Source organism: Engystomops pustulosus, chromosome 1, assembly GCF_040894005.1.
Source record: "Engystomops pustulosus chromosome 1, aEngPut4.maternal, whole genome shotgun sequence".
In the NCBI taxonomy this organism is placed as follows: Eukaryota; Metazoa; Chordata; class Amphibia; order Anura; family Leptodactylidae; genus Engystomops; species Engystomops pustulosus.
In genome coordinates this window covers 83,503,195-83,531,160 of record NC_092411.1, presented here as the reverse complement: position 1 = coordinate 83,531,160, position 27,966 = coordinate 83,503,195, and the positions used below count along the sequence as shown (strand labels likewise).

Sequence of the window (27,966 nt, the reverse complement as noted above, 5' to 3'; positions counted from 1 at the left end):
GAAAATAACTGAAATGTTTATTGGCATTTTTCACAGAAGCAAAGAAGGTTACATTAAGAAATGTGCAGGGACAAGAGAACAGAACTTATGTGTTAAGAAATTATATTGCAGAAGGATGGCTGTACTAGGTAGTACAGTGTATATTTCTGTAGACACAACAGCCAAGTGTCTAAAATAGTCCATAAAAGTGATCATTTTAAGGCAAAATGTGACTGCAATTTTTCAACACCAAAAGGCAACACAATGAGAGACGATAGAACAGAACGGCATTTGGGTTTGAACAGATTCTACATGTATGGATTTATAACAGCTAAAATAATAACACATCCTCCAAGCTTAAGATTGTCTCTATTTAAAGACACCTCAAATGGGCTGAAGGTCAACAAACAGACTGGCAAGGACCACAAGAGCAATAGTTAAAGGCGCTTACTGGTCTTTTTAACTCTGGACAGGTCACTAGTGGTTAAATGGCCATAAAATCCCCTTTATTTGAACATGAAAATGATGGCTTGTTTGCACATCACATAATTATTTGGCAATTATCTTTGTTTCACAGCAAATTTGTATAATCCTATTCACAGTTCAGTGACTGGAGCTATAAAAGACAGTGTGCTCCCTACCAAAGGCTGGTTTTACGTGCTGTAGATATTACATTGTTGGACCTACCTGGAAATACATGTTTAGGGAAGATTTTGCCATAGATTTCTCTTATTGCACTTTAAACTGCAGCATCTCTTCAATAGATAGAGCATGCTGCCTATATCCACTCAGTGTGAACCTGGACCTAAAATGGACTGATGAAGTGGGCTAGTCCTAAATGTGATTTTGTTCTTTATTACCATTTGTTTTGCACCATTGATTCAATTACTTTGGGAATGTTCATATCATTCTTAAAGAGGGAAAATGGAGGTTGGGGGGGAATTGTTATAGTAGCTTCTATTCAATGTAAATGGATAAACGTAAAACATAATAGCAACCCCTGGAAAAGTGTGCAAATGTTTTTTGGCAGGGGAAGGTGGTGGGGATAAACTTATGTTGTATCTAACAGTTTACAACATCATTAAGCAACATACCTGCACCCACATAACATGGTCGGAACCTAGGTGAAAAGTTATACAGTGAACTACAGAAAAATACAATCCAAATGGCATTTAATCCAGAAAAAAAACATAGGTGTTCCTTTTAATGGGAGTCTGTGTATACAAACACACACAGGTCATTCATAAGACACATCATGTTCTAGCCATATAATTGTATACAATTATTAAACATAAAAAAATAGGATGTTTATCTAAAGAGGTTTTATGACATTGTTAAGTAAAGGCATCTTGGCCACAATAATGAAATTATCTTTGGCATTTCACACAATCATAACGCTCTAAAATGAACACTGCATGCTGATGATTTGGATAGATACAATAATTCTCTAATTAGATTTTCATTAACAATACCAAGGCTGGAATGAAATCCATTTTACCAGTCCTAGTAGCGGATCTTGTGATCCAGAGCAGATTGGTGGAGTCCATGTAGTAGTAGCAGTAATAGCAGTTAGAGCTCTCCGCTATTAGCATCATTAATGTAGAACGTATAGGGTGTCTGCTGCAACCAAGCACAGTATACTACTAGCTGCTGTGCTACACATGTACTAGACATGGGTTCACGCACACCTCAGACACCCTAAACTAGTAATTGTCAAAATACAAAGATCTGCCAAAACGCTCTTGCAAGATTCCCCTCACCCTTGCATCAATATTAGAATAAAGTGGCAAACTTCTTCATAAAATGTATTTTTCTGATCAAAGTACACAATTTACAATTAAAAAAACACATTTGGCATTTCCTATTAATATTTGATTGAAATAGCTTAATTTTCAAATACTGCCTTTCAATTAATACATGTCCAAAATTGTTAATAAAGTAATCCCACACTAAAAATACTGAAATGTTAATAGCCAGGTTTAGTTAGTTAAAGCACAGAAAATCCAGTACTACTGGATTTACCGTAGAGTAAATATATTTATAGGTGTATATTTTATTTAATTTTTCTTTTTTTTTTCTTAAAAACAGGTTTTATTTAGTCATTAAACCTCAACGAGACATAGAAATCGCACTCTTTTGTATGAGGAAAGGAGGGGATTTCTGGTTGAAAATATAAAACCCTGAAGATCAGCTACTCTGTATTCAGGTGACAAGTTACCAGTAACCGTCATTAGAAAATGTTATTGCTGTAATTCCCAAATCAGGCCTTTTATAACACAGCTCAACCCATATGATGAAAGCTGCCAATGTCATCCAAGTGAGTGTCATTCCCCTCACAATGTAATGAAGGGAACCTGCGGCAGCCTCCTTCCTAGACCATGACAAGCCATTCTAATCCACACGCATACAACTGCTGCATAATAGATTGTCTTTTTTTTTTGTTGCATAACCCACATCACAAGTGAACATGCCACGACGTTCACAGGTTTCTAGTCATGGGCGGCTTCAGTGCTGCCAATTCTTAAATGATAAGATATGATACAGGGCCTGAAGTTAAGAGAATTCAGGTGGCCAATAATCACATCAGCACCTTACAAGGAAATACAAAAAATTTGGGTGAAATGCGCAAGATCCTCAGCATCCCTCAATATGCCCCTTCCCTCTTTAAGTCCACCTTTATCAACCACCATGAGCTTCTCATACCCTTATAGCTGACATGTTTAGATGCAGTGCAGTGCTCTAACAGAAGAGCTTGACAAAGCAGTTCTGGCAATATGGCTTGTCATTCTGCTCCTTGAAGGTTCCTTTGTTGAGCTGCTTAAGGCAGAAGGCACAGACGAAATGCTCTGGATGGAATTTCTTCCCCATAGCAGTGATACAGCGGCCAGTGATGGGTTTCTGACAGCCAGAACAGAGTGAACCACGGCGCTCATGGTAATGCACCTCACAGTAGGGTTGCCCATCATGCTCAAAGAAGCTTCCATTCACAAATGGGGTAAAACATTCCTGAAAACAAAAAATTATTTGAAAATGATCAGCATCAAACTTTATTTAATATCACTAAGTTCATATCCATACATTTCCACTCTGAGTAGCTGTATCATGTGAACACCAGTACAGAGTTTGCTCTGCTGTGGTGACATGTGGTAGTGTTCAAACATAACCGATGATGATGCTCAAAAAAATTAAAAAATATGGGGACTTTTACAACCCTTTTGTATATCTGTGCTAAACAATGCCACACACTATAGGCAAAACATTACAGCGCTTCTGCAAGTCAGTGAAAGTGAAATTTACATGCAGATATAAAATAATACTGTGCCCTTTTCATCCTTGTGACAAAGGTTAGCTTACCCTGCAGACAAAGCACTCCGGGTGCCACAGTGTGTTGAGAGCAGAGATGTAATTCTCCAGGATTGCATGAGTGCAGCCACCACACTTGGGAGCAAACATGTCAAAATAATCCTTGCGACAATAGGCCTTCCCATCCCGCTCATGGAAACCTGCACAAACAAACAAATCAGACTGGTTAAGCATATGTACAGTTCACAAGATTAATTTTCTTTCCTTGAGGTTGTCACCCTCCTCTCAAATACCATTTGTCTAAAATCAATAGTTCTCAATCCATCAAGTTGTCTATCTATTCAACAGTTTATTCCATGATAATTTAGCAAGTTATTATGGCCAAAAGGACTTTCCAGTCAACATCTAACCTATTGATTCAACTGTAGACAGAGTACATGGTTATTATACATGAATCCATGAACTAGCATACAAAGAAACGTGGCTACTCTTACATCACTACCTATCCCACAGGATTCTAATGTCTAATGCTTAAAAATTGTGGTTTAAGGACATTGCATCGGAAAATATATGCCTCCACCCAAGGGCCCTTTTTAGATTTTGACATACAATAGGATACCAAAAATTTAGGTATGCACACAATCTACCAAGCTGTATATTTAAAGTAATAATTGTTTGCTATGCTCCGATATCAATACCTTCAGGTCCAAAGAAAGCTCCACACTGTGCGCAGAAGAAATGCTCTGGATGCCATGTTCTGTCCAATGCAGTCACAACTTTCTATAGTGAAATGAACAAGTACATATTACATAGGGCATGAAAAACCGTAGCATACTATGACATTGTGGATTCAAAAGCACTCACATCCAGTATAGGTCCATTACAGTAATAACAGCGAGGGGAGAAAAGATTATGATAATCCTTTTCACAGTATGGCTGCCCGTCTCGTTCAAAGAAATTGCGTGATCCAATTTCTTCCTGGCAATGCGTGCACACAAAGTGTTCTGGATGCCAAGTCCTCCCCATGGCTGTCACAACCTAAATAAGAGCAAATGTAATAAGTATATTTTGCAAGTTATAATAAGTGAATTGAGAGAAAAAAAAAAAAAAAAAAAAACACTCCAAAATATGACAATTACCTGGCCAGCAATTGGTTTCTTGCAAGCACCACAGACGCCCTTAGCCACTGTCGCCACACCCAACTTATTGAGGTCAGACTGAAGACTACCCAGCATATTGTCCAGCTGGCTGCCAGGCTTTGGAGCACTGGAAGGAGGCGAACTGTTCACTGCTCTTCCTTGGCCTTGGGCCATGAACTGTTAAGACAAGGCAACAGATGAATTACTAAGTTCCAAAACTCCAATACAGCATACCTATGAATGAGTTACAATATTTAGCAAAGCAAACCAATCCATATACCAAAGGGATATCATTTGTTGAAGTCTGGAACCTAGAGTTGACATTGCGGTAATCACCATCAGGCATGATAGATATTTCTTCTTGTGGAAGCCACGCTGAAGAGGCCGGAGGAAAAGGAACGAGTGACTAGACACCAATACAAAGAGTGAAAACTTAAAACAGAAAGCTGACAACTATCTCACTGCACAACATGCTCATCCAGCATGCAAAAAATACACTATTGGGTCCAATACTCCATCTTCCCCCAGACGGTGACAAAACCAGGTTAAAATAACGCAAAACTAGAGGAGTCGTCGGAAACAAAACAACTTGTCTTCTACCATTAAAAACATTCTTCACAACGATGAGCACACAAAACCGTAAACCTGCCTTGTCCGAAAAAGAGCGATTCAGAGGTGGTCGTGCGGTAAGGGCTCTGCCGCTCGAGTAAGCAGAAGGAGAAATCATCTGCAAGAAGTTGACAGTTTTCAACACAAATCATTAAAAAAAATTTGCCTCCAAAAATGTCCAAAACATAACAAAGACAAGGACTCAGAGACCCAAACTCTCTGCTATATAACAACATACTTTTACACACCAATAGACAAGTTACATTCAAACTAACCGTGGTCACATTTTCATATCCTGGCCAAATAGGTGGAAATAGTGGATTATCCTCTGTCTGACAAGCCACAGACACATAACATTTTGAAGGGAGTAGCATACTCTGTGGAGCAGAGGCCACCAGCAATGGTACAAAAGGCTCCGCTTCATAAGGATTTCTAGATTCTTCTTGAGGAAAAACAGCTCTAGATAAGTCCTGATAATCATCACTATATCGTTTCCATGAAGGTGGTGGCTGTGGAGGAAGTGCACTTGATGGAGGCATGTTCTGTAAGGAGGCGAGGATTGGGGGCAATGGAGGGGCTGGAGGTGGGTTTAATGAAGTGACAGAAGTAGAAGAGGAAGTAGGTGGTGGCGGTAATGCTGGGGATGTAGATTTAGAGACAAGTCTTGTTGGCTGCATGGTGCCCGGAGGAGAAGAAGTAGTGGTAATTGATAACGTTTTTCTCATGAGCTGGGGAGAATCTGGAGGAATAATTATCTAAATAACATACACAGAGAAGGAAAAAGAAGATAGAGTAAAAAAATCATATTTGAAATCTTCTTATAAACATTATTTTGCTAAATATTTGTGCTACTCTCATCCTTTCACCAAATGCTGGAACATATTAAAAAAAATATATTTAACATGTTCCAGCATTTAGTGAAATGTTGAAATTAACACAAATATCAAGCAAAATAAAGTTTAAATATTAGAGAGAAGACTTTGGCTGCACCCACAGGAGCATTCTGGGCTTATGTTCATGGCTATGAATAGTGCAGCTAGGAAGCAAAGAGTAACAAATGAAGTGGTTGTAAAGCCACTTTACCTAAACTTTATTTTTCAAGGCAATTTTAAATAGTTCACAGGCACTGTTCAGTAATTTTTAAAATGAGTTGTGCCAGATTTTGAAGAGTTGTCCCATTTACCTAAACAACTGAAACGCATACGGAGGCTCTAACATAGAATGCTATACTCAACACAACCAACAATAAAGTTGTGTGTATCCTTTCTATTAAAAGTATGTATATGTATATATGTATATCTCCATCCTAAATATATGCCTAAACATATGCATTTCCCAAATCCATCAATAATATAGGATTTAATAAAGATCACTCCTTGAGTTGACTATGACCATGGACTCCTCAATCTACCTTCTCTATCCTCTGTTCAGTGGCTTGCACATTTTTAGTAGGCTGAGATGTGATGATCACACCCTCGGTCAGCCAGTTATCCTCTGGAGTCTTGCTGGTCTCCTGCTTGTCTATACCAAAGCGTCCATGTAGCTCTTCAATGAGGCGGTCCTGTGATGGACTCTTATTGTATATAGCTGGTCCAAACTTCCGTCGAGGAGAGAGGTCCCGAGACATGGGATGCACATTAGGGGACTCTTTAGTTCTTTTAATGACCGATTTCATCTGAACAAACAAGACAATGTTACTTGTCATCAGCATTAAAACGGCACTATAAGGCCACCGATTTACACGCCAATGTCACCACACGGTAAAGGTAGCACTCGTTGCTTCAGGCAAACTTATTAGAAAACACAGAAGAACAAGTTAGAATTAAACTCTTCCAAGATCATTTTCCAGATGACCAAACATTGAGGCATATCTATTTTTGCATGCACCCCATGTAAAATAAATTTAGGACATGCACAGGAGAAAATCCAAACATATCATGCTTGCCTGACGCGAGGCAGAAATCCGTGGAACCTCTTGATACGCAATTTCATGAGACTCTTCCGTCCATGAAACGTCAGCTTTGTTTGGGTCATAATTGAGTCCAGATATTAAAGTTTGTTCCACATGTCCATTTGAGACGCTACCAACTTCTTGTTCAATTGGACGTTCAGTAATTTTGTTATCAACTGGAACTTTGTCTGCAGCAGTGATTTCAGACTGTGCACTGAATGAACACAGAGGATGGGCTACATCAGATGAGAACCTTTTCTCATTCAGCACCATATTTTCAGGAGACTCCCAGATATTACATTTGTTTTTCTCTTGCTTTGTCTGACCATTAAATAAATCCTCAGACTCTCCAGCATGCGGCAACTGGGGGTATTCTACAGGATGGACATCAGATTCATTCTGCTTCGTTTGAAGCTTCTTGTAAAAACTTGGAAGGTAAAGGTCTGTCCTTTGACTATAAGCATTGAATGGGGTGATCGCAGGCTGATCTTTAGGAGACGTATCCATTTGTAAACCGTGACTGGATAGAACAATGCCTTTTCTAAAAGTGGATGAGGCAGGGTTTTCATCCTCATCAATGTGTAGATACACAGCAGGACTACTGTGTGTAACAGCATCAAAGCCGCTCTCCAATCTTGTGTATAGAGGGGTGCTGCATACAGAACTTGGGGGAGACGCATGACACCGCTCAGAAATGGGCTCAGAGCAGGTATGACAGGTCTATTAGAGGCAGGAAAAACCCAAGAAACACAAGTTACAAAACAAAAAAAAAAAGTGCTACATCTCTGCACTTTCCTGAGCTATGACCTCCAAAAGTATCCCTTTTTTAATCAACTATGGATAACATTTTATAAAACACAATATGTAAATTTCTCTGTAACAAAAGAAATATCACAAGTCTTGTGTCTACATCTGTATCCATCGCTACTCTTCAATTGTTTTACTTACTAGGCATATAAGCAGATAAAATGTGCCATCACATGTAGTCTTTCCTCTGAGATCAACATTTTCTCAAGCTACAGACAACATTTCTGAATGTACCTTTCTATGCTTTGTGAACAAATAGTCTAGCCGAACTTATGGGCATCATCTAAGACTAGCAGAAATTTATTTGTGGCTATATGAATAGGTATATTATAGCCGTACGGGCCAATACAGGAAAACCATAGTAAGGAAAACAAATCCCATCCATCTTACGGCTCTATGGGTATTCCCATAACCTATAAATTACAAAGTAGAGCGAGGCAGGTAACATTTCAGACAATACGTCCTAAAATATCATGTCTCTACAATGCTGGGGCCCCCACATCCAACCAGGAATTGTGTACTTCCCAGTCAAAGTTGTACCGGCTGCCTTGTTCCACCATTTAGTAGGTTTTTTTTGTTTTTGTTTTTTTTTTTTGTGGGAAAGAGTACAATTTATATCAGGCATAGTAAAAAATATAAGAAAAACAGTCCAATATTGCATTGAAGCACCAATCACTTCTTTATATAAGATGCTGGCTATTGCAACCAGCAGAATTGTGCATGCAGTACTGTACTAGAATGCTCAGGATAAGGAAGTTACATTGTAACTTGTATCTAACTTGTATCTAAAGCAGGGGTCTCAAACTCAATTTACCTGGGGGCCGCTTGAGGTAGATTCTGGGTAAGGCTGGGCCGCATCAAGTTTTCCACACAAAATGCACTTACAAAATAGCATTATTCAGATTCAAATGTCATGGCGTCTCCCAGCGCAAGGAAAGCCCCGAGCTGGGAGACATGTTTTCTCTATGAACGCGTCCTGTGCACCGAGGGGTCCCAAGCTCCTACCGCACTGAGCCCAGTCAGGGACACTCCATCGCCCCCCCTCCCCCCCGGTACTTGCCTCCCCGTGTCCCTCCCATCGAAGAAGATGAAGTCGCCGCTCTGACCTGCACCAAGGGCGTTCAGAGCGGCGACTCCATCTTCTTCAAGTACCGGAGGGAAGGGGATTAACCGGTTACGGGCCCTTTCCTGTTTTTTCATGTCCATTTTTCACTCTCCACCTTCAAAAATCTATAACTTTTTTATTTTTACACGTAAAGAGCTGTGTGACGGCTTGTTTTCTGCGCAACAAATTGCACTTCACAGTGATGGTATTTAATATTCCATGCCATGTACTTGGAAGCGGGAAAAAAATTCCAAATGCAATGAAAATGGTGAAAAAACGCATTTGCGCCATTTTCTTGTGGGCTTGGATATTACGTCTTTCACCAAGCGCCCCAAATGACATGTCTACTTTATTCTTTGGGTCGGTGCGATTAAGGGGATACCAAATTTGTATAGGTTTTATAATGTTTTTTACAAAAATTAAACCCTCCTGTACAAAACTTATTTTTTTGATTTTGCCAAATTCTGGCGCTAATAATTTTTTCATACTTTAGTGTACGGAGCTGTGGGTGGTGTATTTTTTTTGCGAAATTTGATAATATTTTCAATGATATCATTTTTAGGACTGTACGACCTTTTGTACTGATCACTTTTTATAGATTTTTTATATTTTTCAAAATGGCGCTATTTTCCGTTACGGGGTTAAAAGCAGTGAAAAACCGTTATCATATTTTGATCGGGCATTTTCGGACGCGTCGATACCTAATGTGTTTATGATTTTTACTGTTTATTTATATTTATGTCAGTTCTAGGGAATGGGAGGTGATTTGAAATTTTAGGTTTTTTTATTATAATTTTTTTTTTTTAAACTTTTTTGTATTTTTATTTATACTATTTTTCAGACTCCCTAGGGTACTTTAACCCTAGGTTGTCTGATCGATCCTATCATATACTGCCATACTGCAGTATGGCAGTATATGGGGATTTTCCTCCTCATTCATTACAATGTGCTATCAGCACATTGTAATGAAGGGGTTAAAACTAAATAGCCTCGGGTCTTCCGAAGACCCGAGGCTATGGAGACGGATCGCCGCCCCCCGATGACGTCACGGGGAGCGGCGATCCCAGGTAAGATGGCGGCGCCCATGCGCCGCTATCTTTTTGAGGCTGCTGGCAGCTTTGCCGGCAGCTATCGCTGTGCAAACACCCGCGATCGGTGCTAGCACCGATCGCGGGTGTTACCGGTAAGCCTTTGCTGCAATATGCAGCAAAGACTTACCGGCTATGGAGAGGGCTCAGCCCGTGAGCCCTCTCCATGCAGCGTGACCCGACCGCCGCCGTGAATACACGGCGGGCGGTGCTTTTCCAGGTGGGGGCCACAAAATATTGTCCCGCGGGCCACGAGTTTGAGACCCCTGATCTAAAGCAAAACTAAGGCTCCATTCACACAACTATACTGGAGGCCCCAATAATATATTATTTTATACCTGGGAATGGTGCAATGAGCACACAGTCTCGTATCACAGTGACACAGTGTAAAGTTCTGAGGTTTTGTTACTTACCTGCTTTAACTATTGAGCTGGAGAATGTATAATGAAGAAAGTTCTTTTCTTTTAGCAGTGGTATTAATGGTGTAACAACGTGTATTAGGTTCTCATTTCTAAAGTATATTCTGTGCGCACATTGTACAAGGCCCTATGGAATGGATCTCAGCATATGTGAAAGTATCAGTAAGGCTCCATTATGAAGACATCTGTATATGTATGCCGATACAGTAACATAGGCTTGTGCCTTATTTAGGAGATTTACATCTAGTAGCATTTAAATTACAATTTGTTATTTGAAATCATCTGGTTGCAAATTCTTGGGCCTTTTAAAAGTGACTAGACTTACAAGACCATAAAACCAAAATACTCCCCACTGGAATGGAAGTGATAAAACATGAATGTAAAGGGCGATGGGAGCACCAAAAGAAAAGCAAGCACAAATCTTCAGAACAGAAATCCATCAGCAAGTTTATGTCTCTGGCCTTTAACCAATAAAATGGTGAGTTCCTTGTCCTGTATTGAGCCCTGCTGCATTCCTTAGATGACTATAGCGAATAGCCGCACCCAGAACAATAAAAGAGGAGGAAAAAGAGAACTACTAAGGGGAAGGCAAACCCAGCGACAGAAGCAGCAGCTTATCTCGCTAATAATTAACTAGTATCACAGGCATAAAATACATTTCTGAAAGTGTAGAAAGCCATAACCATCTCCTGCTGCATTGCACATCATTGGGTTGGGCACTTTACAAGCAGTCAGAATAACCTGCCTGTTCCATAGTGATTTCTCATTATAGAATAGATTCTCTTTGAAGCTTTACACAAATAAACACCAGCGGCTTAGGTATCATGATGGTGCACCTATTTTCTTCTTTCTAATGGCAGCCACAAACTATCCATGATCACAGATCACACAGAGACCCATGTCATGGGCTGAGGAGACGAGACTCCTTGCAGCATTTTGTTTGAGGCAAGGAGTTCCTGCTTCCTTGACAGATAACAGTACTGCAGTGTAAGCGATTTCAGTGCCTGCGATACAGTTTATTGGGGAAGCAGGTACAACTTGCATTATAGATTATTATGATGCAGGGAATCCCACCCCAGCACTGTAGTTTGTAGCGCTGACTCTGAAATCGCTTAGTTTATCAGGGATGCAGGTACTTCTATGAGAAACAGTAATCTATGATGCAAGGAATCCCAGTCCAGCACTGTGGGCAGCATGTGTCACAAGAGTGTTTATGGTACATGATCTTGGGCTAATCACGGATAGTGTGAAGCCGTCCTATCCGAGGTGACAATTGTGTAAATAACATGGCCCGTTTATGACATATTCTTTAAATAGACAGATCACTGGAAACAAAAATGTGCAAAATGCCCTACATAATGCTCTGTGTGTGTGTGTGTGTGTGGGGGGGCGGATTTAGGAGATAGCACTTTTTCTTTAAGACACATGCAGGAGACTTTACTGGTAACGGGTGTTTTAACAGTAAGGATATTTGCTAGGAACAGTTTTACTTCTCAAGAACTACCTCTAGTTTATAAGCTATAAAAGAAACAAAGGTATATTTCATGCCTTCTGTGTAGGTGAGGATTAAATACCTTAAAATCTGAGAGAGAAGCCATAAGTTCATCCAGTTCACGTGTGGCTGAAGAGGCAGAGATGCGGGTCTGCTGCTGGCTGGGGGTGACCCTCTGAGAGCTGCTCATCTCTCCTTGAGATACAGTGACTGATGGGCTGCATAAGAAAAATAAGATAAGTTTCAAAGTGCAAAAACAAGGAGTCCAAAACTACTATACACTACCATATACAGTGTTACTTACACAGGAGTGGGTACAGAGCTCTCCAGTTCATCTAGAAGACTCTCCACGCTTGGACGGACATCCTCTATGCCCCGGGCTCCATTGCGCTTTGGTTTTTCCATCGAGGATTGCCCAATTTTAATTGCCATGCTGTCAGAAGCACTGGATAGAGAAACAGGGACTGCCACGGGCTGGGAGATGCTTCTAGTCAAATCATCTGCAAGGAACCACATGAAAAAGACACTGTATGCTTGTTCTCTCATGAAAAGCCATAGGGGTCATAATGGAACAAGATGAGAAAAATACCATTAGTTTTTCTTTTAGAGACGTATTCAATCAATGACAATTTCTCACATTACATTAGAATCTGCCTTTGTAAATTTTTTGTACTTTTTTTGCGTCCCTCCCCAACGTTTCCGTGTACAGAGCTGTACGAGGGCTTGTTTTCTGCATAGCAAATTGTGATTCCTAGTGGCAGTATTTAATATTCTATGCCATATACTGGAAAGCAGGAAAAAATGCATTCACACCACTTTCTTGTTAGCTCAGTTTTTACTGCTTTCACCGTTTGCCTTCACCACTCCCTTACTCTTCAGGTCGGTATGATCATCAAGGTACCAAATTAATTTAGGTTTCATTAAGTTTTAATATATATTTTTTTTAAATTAAAAACCGAAAATATAACATGTAACATGTAATTTTTGGTCAAAACTTTGTTTTGACTTTTTTAGAAGATGAAAGAAGAGCAAATCCTAACAGAGGGGGTTCACACCAGCATGTAAGTGTTCTTGGTTTACAGTCCTTCATTCTGGTGGCAGATTTCCTTTAAAGGTATACACCTATAGAAACCTCATGCAGTTATTATATCTCACCGGCAGAGAGACTACTTGATGGGACTTGCTGAACGGCATTTAGCTCCAAGAGCAGGCGGTCCAGTTCTGACAGGTTGCTGCCCAAAGATGAGCCCATGACAGTAGGAGATGGCTCAGCAGATCGTTGTTTATTGGGAAAACTGTAAAAAAAAAATAGCAAAAAGCCAAACTTGTAACATGAAAACAAATAAGAAGAAAAAAGAAAAAGAAACACAGACATAACAGACTTACCTATAAACGTGTTCCTCCTCTCCAGCAGAAGGTGAAACCACAGTCTCTTTCAACAGAGAACTACTACTGTGGATGGGTGTCTGCAGGAGAAAAAAAAAAAAAAAAGGGGGTAAAAACGTCTTACACTTTTATACGATTTCCCCCAATGCTCTGCAAGTTTATTTTTACCTGCTGCTGAGAAAACTTATTGGAGCTGGTGGTCCAAGAATCCAAGGGGTCTGTAACGGAGCCATTGAGAGATTCATTGGCATGTGCAGGTGGTATAGAAATTTCTTGATATGTATGACAACCACTGGGATATGAATATGGGGTCTCCTCAGTTAAGAACACAGGTCGCTTGGATATATGAGATGTGGTGGACTCCAGGTCAGCAAGCAATGCATCTGTTAAACAGAAAGAAAAGTAAGTGAAGGCAGAATTACCTTAAAGGGCACCTACCACCACAAATCTTCCTATAAAGGTAGATTGGGTGGTAGGTGGATCATTGGGACGTGAGGATAGCCCTTTTAAGGGCTAATCCTCACGTCCCTGCACTTTTTTGAGAACTTTAATTTGATATTTATTCAAATGTACTTATGTGGCTACCGGGGCGTGGAGTAGCCGCTTATGAGATTACACGAGGCGGCTACTCCACGCCCCGGTAGCCACTTTACTCCTCCTACTCACCCATCTTCGGCGCGCAGCTCCGCGTAGCTGCGCGCCCTCGTCCGGCGAGCCTGCCGTCTGCGCATGCGCAGAAGAGCAGGCCCGCGCCTGCGCGGTCACAACTCCGAAACAGGCGCGGGCCCGCTCTTCTGCGCATGCGCAGACGGCAGGCTCGCCGGACGAGGGCGCGCAGCTACGCGGAGCTGCGCGCCGAAGATGGGTGAGTAGGAGGAGTAAAGTGGCTACCGGGGCGTGGAGTAGCCGCCTCGTGTAATCTCATAAGCGGCTACTCCACGCCCCGGTAGCCACATAAGTACATTTGAATAAATATCAAATTAAAGTTCTCAAAAAAGTGCAGGGACGTGAGGATTAGCCCTTAAAAGGGCTATCCTCACGTCCCAATGATCCACCTACCACCCAATCTACCTTTATAGGTAGATTTGTGGTGGTAGGTGCCCTTTAATCTCTACAATCAATGAAAACCCCAAAGAAATGTCTAGAGAGTCTGAGCAGTTCCACTCTACAAAGATGGCGGAAGAGCTTCAACTCAAGTACAGACCCATTCAGACCAGCTACATTATCAGTTATTCTGAGTAGGTTTAAATACCAGGCAGTGATAAGGTATAATAATAAAAAAAAGTATCATTATAAGTGTATTTTACCCACTAAAAAAAAAAAGGTTTACAATTGTTTGTCGATAGATTTTACATACCCTAAAATTTTTTAAAAAAATTCAGTTATCCATAACATAAATGGTACCATAAAGCCCTCAGACTCCACTCAAATGCTAACATGGCCTCAAAAAAAGAAACAAAATCATGCACAATGCATAACCTCCTATGTTTTTAATCATGTTTTCCCTGAAACTGAAAACTACAGATTTTCCCAGGAAAATAGACATTTGGTGAGCTAAACAGCCAACACAATCTACTGCTACACAATATATTACAGTTCCCCTTCCCATTTATCAGCTGCTGACCTGTGGGGGTCCTGTGTGTAAAACTACCACCAATCTATAGGATAGGTCATCAATATTTTTGTTGAGAAAACCCAATCTCTCCATGTTCCTTACCACAAGTGCCATGCTTATAGTGGCCATGTCTCACAACAGATGGAGACACAGCAATTTACCCTTAGGCACCCTCAGGATACAATGGGAAGATTCTGAATAATAAAAACTACTAACAGCTGCCATGATAGTACAGATACAATAAAAAGCTGTGAATAATGTAGTGAAAAACAGACATGGACCTGAAGATTTCTTGTAAGCTGCACCAAGTGTCTTCACCTCACAGAAAGGAACAGGAGACTCTGCAGAAGCAAAGTAGTGAAGATACACAGAAACCTTCTAGAAACACTCAGGGTGCGTTCACACAAATTTGCGTGAGGTTAGAAAGTGGCTTTTTCTGTGCTGCACGCAAACATACATGACATGGTTAACAGGTGCTGAGATGAAGAAGACGGAAGCAGCAGCTCTGCACCGAGTCATGTACTTCTCAGAGTTATTCACTTCATCAAACTTCCGGACAGTCCATGATAACTGGGCCACAAATATTCAGGGATATGCTAAAGCTCAGGAACTGGATCCACACCCAGGAAACTCCACGGACAGACATAAAAGGAAGAAATGTAAATCTGTGCACAGACATTTGCAGCCTGGGGCAATACAAACCCTATGACAACAGCTTTACTGTCAGCTGAGTCAAAGCTAAGTAATGTATGTGTGTCCCAACAACAGCTGGAATCCAGTGCATGGAAACAGATGCAGAATTCTCCTTAACATACAAGGCACACACCACGCAGATAACACAGGTATTGCTCAATGCCAATGAAAGCAAGACTGCGTTCACACTGAAACGCCACGCAACAGCTGAGATTTGGCTGATAACATCTGCCTTTACAAAACTCAATGTTAAACCTTTAACACCAAAGCCGTTTATATCATTTTGGGTTTCTATTTTTTACAAAAATCTATAACTTTATTTTTCCACGTAAAGAGCTGTATGAGGAGAAAAAAACTGCAAATGCAGTAAAAAAAAACAAAAACGCATTTGCACCGTATTCTTGTGGCCCGGTCTACTTCATTGGGTTGCAGGGAAAAGGGGTTAAAGCAATCTCTAACATTGTGTCAACTGTAACATTTTGTAAATATAACGTCAACTATTGTGTTTTGTAAATGCTAATGTTAACAGCAGAATAATAAGGCAAATCTCTCCTCTCTCCGCTGTTGTATTGCGTTTCAAAACACAATGTAAACGTCACTTGTGAACACAGCCTAAATGCAATGGCAAAAGTGATGAAGCAGCAAATCAATTTTAAATCCTGTAGGTGTTCATTGCATTGGAGTCCCAGGACCTTAACAGCCTCAATCTTTTAACTTACATTTACAACAGAATGGTGCACATTCCAAATAATAATGGTGTACATCAAGAATGCAAACAAGCAAAAAAAAATATATGCAAAAGGAAAAAGTGCTGGAATCTGAAGGGTTCCTTATTGTAACCATCTGAAAACCATCAGTCTAAAGGTTGCCACACGGAGTCAAATACATTTCACCTCAGAGCCTGCAGCCCTGGAACCCTTATACAAAGCGCCTGCATAGAAGCCAAGGAGGATTGGCTCAGGAATTACTGGAATGCCTCAGCTTTTCTGATAACTGGGAATCTGTGCCCCAGACGTTTGTAAGAATTGAACACTCTGTAGTCTGTGGGAAGAACATACAGAGCGCACACATAGGCTGAATATGTATGAAGTGGGTCCTGTCTACAGTCATGGCCAAAAGTTTTGAGAATTATACAAATGTTAATTTTACAAAGACTACTACATCAGGTTTTATAATGGCAATTTGCATATACTCCAGAAGGTTATAAAGAGTGATCAGCTTAACAGCAATTAATTGCAAAGTCAATATTTGCCTAGAAAAATAACTTTTTCCCCAAAAACACATTTCAACTTCATTGCAGGCCTGCATTAAAAGGAGCAGCTAACATTTCAGCGCTTGCTCCATTAACACGGGTGTGGGTGTTGATGAGGACAGGGCTGGAGATCAATCTGCCATGATTAAGTAAGAATCACACCACTGGACACTTTAAAAGGAGACTGGTGCTTGGCATCATTGTTTCTCTTCTGTTAACCATGGTTATCTCTAAAGAAACACTTGCAGTCAGCATTGCACTGCACAAAACTGGCCTAACAGGGAAGAGTATCGCAGCTAGAAAGATTGCATCTCCGTCAACAATCTATTGCATCATCAAGGATTTCAAGGAGAGAGGTTCAATTGTTGCCAAAAAGGCTCCAGGGCACCCAAGAAGGACCAGCAAGCACCAGGACCGTCTCTTAATAGTGTTTCAGCTTCGGGATTGGGCAGAGCTCAGGAATGGTAGCAGGCAGGTGTGAGTGCATCTGCACGCACTGTGAGACTGCGGAGACTCTTGGGGCAAGGTCTGGTGTCAAGGAGGGCAGCAAAGAAACCACTTCTCTACAGAAAAAACATCAGGGACAGACTGATATTCTGCAAAAGGTACAGGGAATGGACTGTTGAGGACTGGGGTAAAGTAATTTTCTCTGATGAACCCCCTTTCCAATTGTTTGGAACATCTGGAAAACAGCTTGTTAGGAGAAGACAAGATGAGCGATACCACCATTCATGTCTCATGCCAACTGTAAAGCATCCTGCAACCATTCATGTGTGGGGTTGCTTCTCAGCCAAGGGAATTGGCTCACAGTCTTGCCTAAAAAAAAACACATCAATGAATAAAGGATGGTACCAGAATGTCCTCCAAGAGCAACTTCTCCCAACCGTCCAAGAGCAGTTTGATGATCAACAATGCCTTTTCCAGCATGATGGAGCACCTTGCCATAAAGCAAAGGTGATAACTAAATAGTTCAGGGAACAAAACAGAGATGTTTGGTCCATGGCCTGGAGACTCCCCAGATCTTAATCCCATTGAGAACTTGTGGTCAATCATCAAGAGACGGGAGGGCAAACAAAAACCAACAAATTGTGACAAAATGCAAGCATTGATTGTGCAAGAATGGACGGCTATCAGTCAGGATTTGGTCCAGAAGTTGATTGAGAGCTGCCAGGGAGAATTGCAGAGGTCCTGAAGAAGAAGGGTCAACACTGCAAATATTGACTTGCTGCATTAACTCATTCTAACTGTCCATAAAAGCTTTTGTTACTCATAATATGATTGCACTTCTGTATTTCTGTATGTGATAAAAATATCTGACAAACCAGAGGGCAACAGATCATGTGAAAATATAATATTTGTGTCATTCTCAAAGCTTATGACCATGACTGTACTAAAGGAGAAAGCGTGTGCACAAGACCCCTGTGCAAAGATAATTAGTATAGTAACACACAGCTATACATGTGTAGAAGATCCACACCGAGGCTGTGACTGACAAGTATCCCCTCCTCATTTCCTTACTGAAGTAAACAGGACTTCCTACAGCACTTACTGACAGATGTAAATGTCATACAGAAATAGCCGCAAGCAAGTCCTGCAAGTTTTGGTGACTGGACGGACAAAGTATGCTTGGTTACATGACTTTTCTTTAAAGGAAGGTTTCATGCAATAATTCAATATTCCATTCCCACTCATTTGCAGTTATTCAGATTAATGCAAGACATATGCATGATGATATGGAGATCATGTTCTGTATGGAGCCTACAGAACTATAGACATGTATACTGTGTACACAAGATTCTGTCATACAGGGTCATCACAACTTTGTATAGGTGGGTGCTACCACTTATTGCTAGATCTTACAACATAGTACAGACTCCGAAGTGCCATGTACAACATATGTTAAATACTAGAGTGCCAAAGTACAAAATTACTGCCCTAGATGAAGTATCAAAGGTGTGGCCCCAAGTTTCTTTATCAGTGGGGATCCCAGCTATTTGAACACCACAGATCAACCAATGAGGCCAGTGACGCCTGGTGCTCAGGTTGCATTTTGGAATGCACGGAAAAACTTTTTTTGAATGTATGGTAGCATTTTGATTTTCAAAGCGCAATGCTTTATGTGCTTTAAATGTATACATGTGTCTTTTGGAATATGTACAAACGCATTTCCGTACTTCCTTTGAATTCTTGTTTTCCAATCATCAGAAACCGTGCAGTTTGCCTGTGAAGGGTGCGCCAGATTCCTGAATTGTGGCGCACGCTCTTCATGAATCTGGTGCCCCTGCACTGCTCCCGAAGGGGTTTTTTTTTTTTTTTTTTTTGGTGCACTTTGTGCATGCTGCAGAATTATGGCACACATCGGACAGAATTGTGGCACAGGTCTGACTAAGCACTAACAAGCCCATTTAGGTGCAAATTTTTTCTGTCTTGTCAGACACAGTGCAGCTGCGACACAAAACTGGCGCAGACACTTTATAAATACACTTGCAAGCAGTTTGCTTGTTCTTTCCAGTGCAAAGTCAGACAGAAAACTGTTGCAAACACTTTAGTAAACGTGGGTCATTCGGGGAGATGCATCAATCTTTCTATGCCTGAAAACTGGAGTAATTGGCACCTTAAACGCCCTGTGTGACCCTTAACAACCCTTAGGCAGTTTACCGACATCCTAAAAAAGGGCGTGTCCTGGGTAACTAGGGGTCGTAACCTGACAAAATAAACCATGCGCAAGAAAATTCAATGTTGTGGTTCAGCAAACTAGACCAAGTAATAGGAGGTGTACGACTCGACAGTCTTATACTGCACCAGATTAATCATCCTGCATCAGACAAGGGGAACTGTCTAATTCTACTCTGCCCTGGTCTAAACTCTGATACATTTCCCTCATTTTCAACTGTGAATGTCATTTCGCAATTACCAGTCTAGATGCTTGTTCCCGTTCCCAGGATAGCGACAAGTCTCCTGGGGAATATCCAATATATATATATACTGCCCTCTATATTTGCAATCTATAGGCAAATATAAAAGACAAAGTGCTAACTTACATCACAATATCTTATATGTTATGCTTGGGTGAGCAGATCGAATGCTATATTGACGGATCAGGAGAAGGATTTCTATAGAAAAACAACAAAGGCGGATAAAGTAATATAACATTCCTGAGTAATTTCTGAAGTTCTACCCCTGGGGCCTGTTCCTATCAGAGGAGAAAAATGTAAAGCTTGCCAAATACAGACTCAAGGAATCCTGACATTCCCTGCATGCTGGCACTCGCTGCACCTCCGCAGCACCAGCGCTGCTCACAAAACAATGACCCAACTCATAACCCACGAGAACGTCCACATGCAATGTTTATCAGGAGGACCCCTGCTTGTATAGTGCAAGATTTACACTGGACAGGTAAAGCAACATTTAGGAGCAAGGATCAAGGACTAAAGGTACCAGTAACGTAATGTGTAAAGGAAATCTACCACCAGTTTTACCGATGGTAGACTTGTCCTACTAACCTGAGGAACTATTCATCTCGGGTCATTTATTATAACTATAAGCCACAATTTCAGCAATGTAGAATTATAGAAAATTTGCTAAAGAGCCTGAGGCTTGGAGGCCTCAAGGCGCCTTATCTTAATTATTTCCTCCCCCATTACTCTACAAGTCCCACTGGTCCACAGTACATAGAAGGTGACGTCAAGTACCACACAGGCTGATTAGCATGAATCTAAATTGCTGAAATTGCGCCATACTTATGATAAAAGAAGTCCTGAGGAGAATAGTTCTTTAGGAACTGGATTAGTGTATATCAGTAAAACTGATGGTACATGTACTTTAAATATCCCCCTGTGGCAAATGTAAGATTTGCAGACCTATTGCAGATTTTTGCCCGAATTCTGTGTGGAATCTTTTTACAATCTCCATGCAGGTAATATACCGTATATACTCGAGTATAAGCCAACCCGAGTATAAGCCAAGACCCCTAATCTTTTGGGAAAACCTATTGACTCGAGTATAAGCTGAAGGTGTAGTATACAGCCATCCAGCCCAATGTAGTATACAGCCAGCCCCTGTGAAGCGCATTAAAAATAAAAAACTTAATACTCACCCCCGATCCTAAGCGGCGGCTCCTGTCTTCTTTCTTCTCTAGCCGGCAGAGTCGCGTCCATGCGACTTGCCGGCGGGCGCACACGGATGATGCATGGACACGAGTGTGCCGGCTAGAGAAGAGGAGCCGCACGCGCCGAAGATCGGGAGCCGCGTCAAGGATCTGGAAACCGGAGGGTGAGTATGACTCGTGTATAAGCCGAGGTTTTTCAGCAGATTTTTTGTGCTGAAAAACTTGGCTTACACACGAGCATATAAGGTAGGTACCATATGTACAGAAGCCTTGAAACTATGCAGAAGACTGTGCTTGTGTTAACAAAGGGCAATGTTTCCACAACCAATTGTAAATGTCTAGCCATAATTAATGTCCCATGTACGGCTGCCCATAGACATAAAAGGTTTGTGCCCTTTATTTATAAAAAAAAAAACGAAAAAAAAAAAACTGCTTTTTTATCGCGAAAGTCAGAGTGCATTCACAAGTGGCTTTTTTTTTTTTTTTTAAACACGTGTCTGAACGCATGCATTTCACATGTTAAGATGTGTTCGGTTGCTTTGAAACCATGTAAAACACATGCGCTCAGACGTGTTTAAAATGCAGCCAAAAAAAAAAAAAAAAAAAATCACGCCAAAAGTGAATGCACCCCGAAGCTCCTCATAAACATCATGCAGTTAATCAAAGCATCTAATGTGTATGTTAAAGTTTTGCATCTTCTTGGTTATTTATCTTGTTGTAGCTGAACTAATCTGATCAGACACTAACAGAAAAGGTCAGTTTTTTAATAATTTTTGTGGATCACCTTTTTGGATTAAAGTGGATTTGCAACTCCTGTTTTAATTAAAAGTTATTTTAGAAGAAGCACAAGTGACCATATGTCTTAAGTTTTGTGAAATAGAATTCATACAACTGCAGAAAGACAATAATGAGCATTGATGTCTTAACAAGTCTAATGGAAAGATATTTCGTTTGGGTGCAAAACTTGCTGCTGCTGCTGCTCATAAAGGAAGCAAAGCTCCATACAGCTGTATAACGCAACACAGCCCTGAAACTGAAACAGAGCCCCCAGTGTGTTCATACCCAGCGGACTCATTATACGCCACTCTCAGCTGTAATCCAATCCTGTGTAACCTCATCCACTCAGTGAGTAACTGCACAGGAATGGCAAGTCTATTCACTGCATATCAGAGAGAAGACCAATGACAAGTCTCTCCATATAGCAAAAGCTGCGCAAGATGCTGCTGTTAACCCACCAGCCGCTGAGACTACCTGCTATATCATGACGTGCAGTATGACAGATCTACATAGGTGGATGCAATGATATAGTAAAGTCACATTGGGCTTTCCTTCCTCGTGTACTGCTGCAAGTATGTATTTCTCAATTCATTATGCAGGACACAATTTGGCCATTGATGAATTGATATATTGGTCCATTCATTTGATCAATCATTTGTAGATAGAGTCTCACAAGTGGATTACAAGGTTACACATACTATGTGGCTACATCTTCATGCCAGCAGCGACGTGTGGCTGATAGAGGTCACAGCCTGTTCACTAAATGAAGTCATTTAGCCACATGCAATTACACAGAAAATGAGTGACATGACTTCCGGCACAGAACATGTGCTGTGCGTCTATACTGGATTTATCGGCTTCTGTCTGGTGCACAGATAAAGGACTGCGCCTACCCCCATCTCCAGTATGTACGGTCACCACAAGGAAACTCCTGGAGGTTCAACATCTGGGCAAATATTTGAAAATGAAAGGAAACAAAATTAAGCAATGTAAGGAAGCAGGCCCTTCCTCCCACACCCATCTATCAACAGCCAAAATCCCTTCCCCCTACCATTCCACCTCCAAGCTATGTCATGCAGCTCCAACACACACCTTCTTTCACATGTGGAAGCTGAAAGCCTGCAGAGGGGATTGCAGTGAGGCCCCATAGACACTGCCCTAGAACAGTTTTCAATTATTAAGATCTGTTCCAGCGATACTATAGATTTGGCCGAACTATACCATTGAGAGTCACAGACCCTGTAATACAACATCCATGGGTGTGGAAAGTCTCCAAAACTTACCAGGTTCTTATAGAGAAATCTTGTTGACGATACAAAGCTGCATTTCATAAAAAGACCATTGCTCTTCTTAGCCAATATATAAAATGCAATTCAACAGAAATGGGGAGGGGCTTGGCCAAATTTCATTTGCATTTCAACCAAAATATATGCAATTGGTAAGGAGCATCACACGGTTTACATTTAGTGTATTTAGTGGCCTGAACATAGAACTGCAGAACTGAACTCAGCATGTAAACCAGATTCAGATGAGTAAATTTTTTTTACCAAATTAATGTTCACACTGCAGAAAAAGTGAACTACGGATTATTCATTGCAAAAATTTCAGCAACAAGTCTGCGGTGCGTGAACTGAGTGCAGAATAATGTTCTGAAAATGGTAAAATAAAGAATAAATGCTAAATAAATATGCTCTGGCCTTTATGTCTGCAATGGTTTTTACAAGTTAGAGAACTACAGGTGAAACATCTGCCATATCCGAGTTACACACAGCAGTCAGGAGATCCTTGTAAAATACCGGAGGAACAGCGTCTCTACATATTCTGACAAATATTTACTCAGCAGCTACAACAGGTAATGTAACGATATAAAGTCTGCTCCTTAAGTCAAAGCCTGATTATGCCATGTACATTAAAAGGGTTGGGGAATACAGGGGGAGATCAGAACAGGTACAAACAAGAATCAGGTTTCCTAAATGGTATGTAAAACATATTGTGAACATCATCTATGGGACCCTGAGATATACGGAAGCCACAAGGGTGTCACCCATGCACTGTCCGAATTTACGGACCAGCTTCTAGATAATCATGTGATCCTTCAAGGCGTTAAAGCAGGAGGCAGGCTAGTGACAACACTATCAGCATTCCTTTTTTTTTTTGGGGGGGGGGGGGGGTCTGCTATAACAGATGACACACAGACCATTTCGTAGACATGTGGCTTGGAAACATATCACACACCAATGGCATGCGAACCTTAAAAATGGTCCACACATCTGTATGCTGTCAATGAACAGCACACCTGAGCAGGTAACCCAAGACTGTAAAGGATTATTCACCTTCTGCACCACAAAGGGCAAGATCTGCTGTATACGGTAGATCTATGGGCAAACTGCTGTCCTGAAAATCCACAGCAAGCCCAGATTTTAGTCTGCTACATTTTAGGAGCGTAATGACATCCATGTTGTACCCAGTGGATGTAAACTTGCATGGTGGAAAAACTAACTCATGTACAAGCGGCCTTAGACACAGCAGGTTTCCACCAGTCCTCGTATCTTCAAGTGCTACAGATTTTTTTTTTTTTTACCAAATTAATGTTCACACTGCAGAAAAAGTGAACACTTATGTGAATGATGCGTTCTTATAGTTCTAAGAACATTGCTGTTTCTGTAGGATGTACATTCAGGTGAACAAAGAAAACTATGCAGTTTTAGCCCAATACTAATATTAGTCTTTGCTGTAAATGACGTGTGATCTATATATATTTCACAAATCGATCAAAGAGAAAATACTGGCCAAGTTGTAAAGACGTGAAACACACTGTTACCTAGTAGCACATTGCACGCAGAATTACAAAAGGCTGGGCACCTGAAACTACCAGACATGGTTAAGAGCAGCGGCGTATCCTGCCAAGATTAAAAGCCTACATTACGCTTTACTTAAAACAAACAGTGAGCGGCAGGCCAAGAAGTATACAAGCCATCCCTGAAATAACACGGGGCTCCTTCTCCTGTTACAGCTGACATTCTCTGTGACCAGGGCAATGAATAAAACGCTGAACCTTTGGCACTGTCCAGACTGCTCACTGTAACCAGATCCAGGGCAAACTTACTGGTGATGTCAACATTAAGTATATGTCCAATTAGGGCACATTGATAAGGAGTGGAGCGGTAACCAGATCATGGCCCTATCAATCAGTGCCTGGAGCCTCCATCTCTGGGGTATACAAGCACCTACGTACTATCCAGACACATTGTAGATTCCTAGGAAATGACCAGACGCTGTGGGGCTATGCCAATTACACCCTCTGATCTACTAGAGGCAAGAACAGACGTACAATACTCCTTTTACATGATGTGACCACGGAACATTTCTGCTGAAAATCTGCATACAACTGCTATGAGATTTATAGAATGTACAGTAATAATAGTTCTTACATAGGTAAGGAAAATTGTAAGCGTTACTATTACCCACACTACCTGGATATTCCAACAATACCACAAAGAACCTGTCCAGCCCATCACTGGGTGGGGGTGACCTACCAAAGCCAGCGATTGGCTAAACAAGTCTATTCTAGTGTTTGATGATGTCGAGATAAGTAGGCAATGATACCTGATACAAACCTACCGTTTAAATAGACATTTTTATTTATTTTACTAGATAATTACAGGCGGTCCCCTACTTAAGAACACCCGACCGCTAGTTACAAACGGACCTCTGGATGTTGGCAGTTTACTGTATTTTAGTCCAAGGCTACAATGATCAGCTGTAACAGTTAGCAAAGGTGTATTTATTGTAAATAATGGTTCTTACGAAATTCCAAAAGTTTTAAAATCCAATGGTCACAGAGAAAAAAAATGTTTGCTGGGTTACATTGATAAAATATACAGATCGACTGTATATACAAAATTCGACTTAAGAACAAACCCGCAGAACCTATCTTGTACGTTACCCGGGGACTGCCTGTATTGTAAAATCTGAAATATAAGTATTTCGTCAAATGCCATTTTCTCTGCTACTGTAAAAAGCTGTGTATTTTCAGTGCTAAGAAACCATAACCTCAGGTGTGTATCCACATTTGCAACCACAACCACCTAGAGCTATTTTTCTCACTATCCCCATTGATATTGTATCCTAATATGATATTGGAATTCTGCAAATAAATTGACAACTAGTTATTATGTAAAAAGGTTGGGACAGAGTATGAAAGTTTATAAGCCCAATTGTCAAGTTTTCCCCTCAGTGTTTTTGAGCAATAAAAGAACAAAATCTAACAATTACTATATAGATTCTCTTTAATTGTTATATTATAGAGCAGTGGTGGCGAACCTATGGCACGGGTGCCAGAGGCGGCACTCAGAGCCCTTTCTGTGGGCACTCGGGCCATCGCCCCAGCACACCAGACAAGACTCAAAAAATCTTCCTGCAGTTCCAAGCAACTTAAAAAAGTCATATATTTAAGTGATATGTACTTCGCTACCTGGGTATGCAGGAAGAGGGAGAATGAGTAGACAGGGCCGAAATATCTTTGGAGGGCCTCCTGCTGGCCCCACCATTCTCTGTGTACAGAGGGACACTGGAAAGAAGCTAAAGTGAAGCAAATTTTCCATCTTGTCCTCAGGAGGCCAGTAATATTGAATGTTTTTTAAGAACAGGGAGCAATAAGTTACTGCTTTAATTTTTGGTTGGCACCTCGCGGTAAATATGGGGGGTTTTGGGTTGCAGTTTGGGCACTCGGCCACTAAAAGGTTCGCCATCACTGTTATAGAGGATGCAAATATTTACTATTAAACAAGATGAGAAACAAACCATTAGTTAAAACGATACAAAGCCTCTGCACAGTAAAAATGTGAGGGTCTTTCCCACAATTTCTGGAAAGGTACAAGTCTAATGTCACCAGCAGAGTCATTGGTTACTAAGTTCTTTGGCAAAGGGCACTCAACAGTGAACATATGAGCCATTTTCCTAGGAATACACATCACAAAGAAAGGGATGAAGTGTACTTTAGCTGATGCTATATACAATATCATTCTTCAAGTGTCATCAAAGAACATATCTCACAGGCGGGAGATGCCAACAGTAACTAAAATCTGTTCCATACAGGATGTGCTGAGACCTTTAACGCAGAAACATACACCAAGAATGTGACTTAGTCATCTGCAGCTCGGCTCTCAATAGCCAGTTCTACGCTATATATAATCCTCCATTGTGCACTGGGCAGAGCTGGCAGGCATCAAACCCTCCACTAAACTACTCAAAACTGAGCAGCTCTTGACTCATAATGTTCACTTGTTGGCCATAGAAGTCATTGGCCACAATCTATATAGAAACAGTCCAGCCATGTGCCTACACTCATCTCATGAGGAATCCTATATATCACAAGGTAACAGGTCCACTCATGACACCAGTGCTGCAGACCTGTAATACTAGTGCGAGGACTGGGGACACAGAGTCCCTTCCCTGCCCGTAGACATGCATATTGTCTATTCCCATTGACGTCTATGGACTGGGACTGCCTCAAGTGAACTATAATGTCCTCCTGCTGATGTGCAACACGTCCACTGCTAGTGTCCCGCTATGTGGAGAGCACGGCACATTGGAGGACTCTTCTAGTTACATGATAGTAGATTGCAGCTCACACAGCTGCGGACATGTCAGCCAGGAATACGGGCTACACACGTATCCATGCCCCCCGACTACACGAGCCCCTCTATGTCACATGTACTACACACTTAGCGGGTGCCCCCACACATACACACGGGCGTGACATGCACATGCACGTCCCCGTGCTCCGCACCCATCACTCACCCAGATCGTCCATGTTGCCGCTCACCCAGAGCGGTCCACGGGACTCGGACACAACTTTCTGACTTCAACGCAAGAACGCGCCCCCGCCCCCGTGCGTGCGCGCCACCGGCAACCCGACGAGCCACACCCCACCTAGCTGTGCGCGGCCCCGACACCAGTAGGAGGGATGTCCTGCGCGTGCCCCCCTCAGCAGGAATATCCTAGTATCTATATAGCCCGTGTAGCCATTATCAAAGGGTTAGTATTCTCGTATGAATATTCACATTTGATTCAATTCATCTATCATATACATACATACATTTCTTCAATTGGATGGTATAAATAAATGTACCTGTGTAAAGATAATTTCTATTAAAAAAAGCATGTTGTCCATTCCAAACATGATTGTTGTCCTTGGATACAACCACTGCTACTGGTGTGATTGCACAAGGAAGTAAATTG

General features: G+C 41.3%; 2 protein-coding genes across 3 annotated transcripts; both read right to left on the bottom strand.

Annotated features, from left to right (window-relative positions):
• Nucleotides 1–27,697, bottom strand: PXN (paxillin). Of its 2 annotated transcripts, XM_072146279.1 has the most exons (11): nt 27,526–27,683; nt 13,447–13,661; nt 13,279–13,358; nt 13,048–13,187; nt 12,197–12,392; nt 11,975–12,110; nt 4,422–4,598; nt 4,147–4,320; nt 3,981–4,062; nt 3,334–3,482; nt 1–2,985 (listed from the first exon to the last, which is right to left on the bottom strand). In XM_072146279.1, the coding sequence occupies exons 1-11, from the start codon at nt 27,536–27,538 to the stop codon at nt 2,719–2,721; spliced, it is 1,629 nt and encodes a 542-aa protein (XP_072002380.1). In that variant the 5' UTR covers nt 27,539–27,683; the 3' UTR covers nt 1–2,718. The 2 variants fall into 2 exon arrangements, with proteins under 2 accessions (XP_072002380.1, XP_072002388.1); XM_072146287.1 differs by lacking the exons at nt 1–2,985; nt 3,334–3,482; nt 3,981–4,062; nt 4,147–4,320; nt 4,422–4,598 and adding an exon at nt 6,931–7,701 and having other exon boundaries at nt 27,526–27,697.
• LOC140126635 (uncharacterized) lies at nt 4,727–6,753 on the bottom strand. Its single transcript, XM_072146300.1, has 3 exons — nt 6,442–6,753; nt 5,306–5,785; nt 4,727–5,148 (listed from the first exon to the last, which is right to left on the bottom strand). Exons 1-3 carry the CDS (start codon nt 6,739–6,741, stop codon nt 4,855–4,857), a joined length of 1,074 nt encoding a protein of 357 aa, XP_072002401.1. The 5' UTR covers nt 6,742–6,753; the 3' UTR covers nt 4,727–4,854.
• Nucleotides 27,698–27,966: the final 269 nt, after the last annotated feature.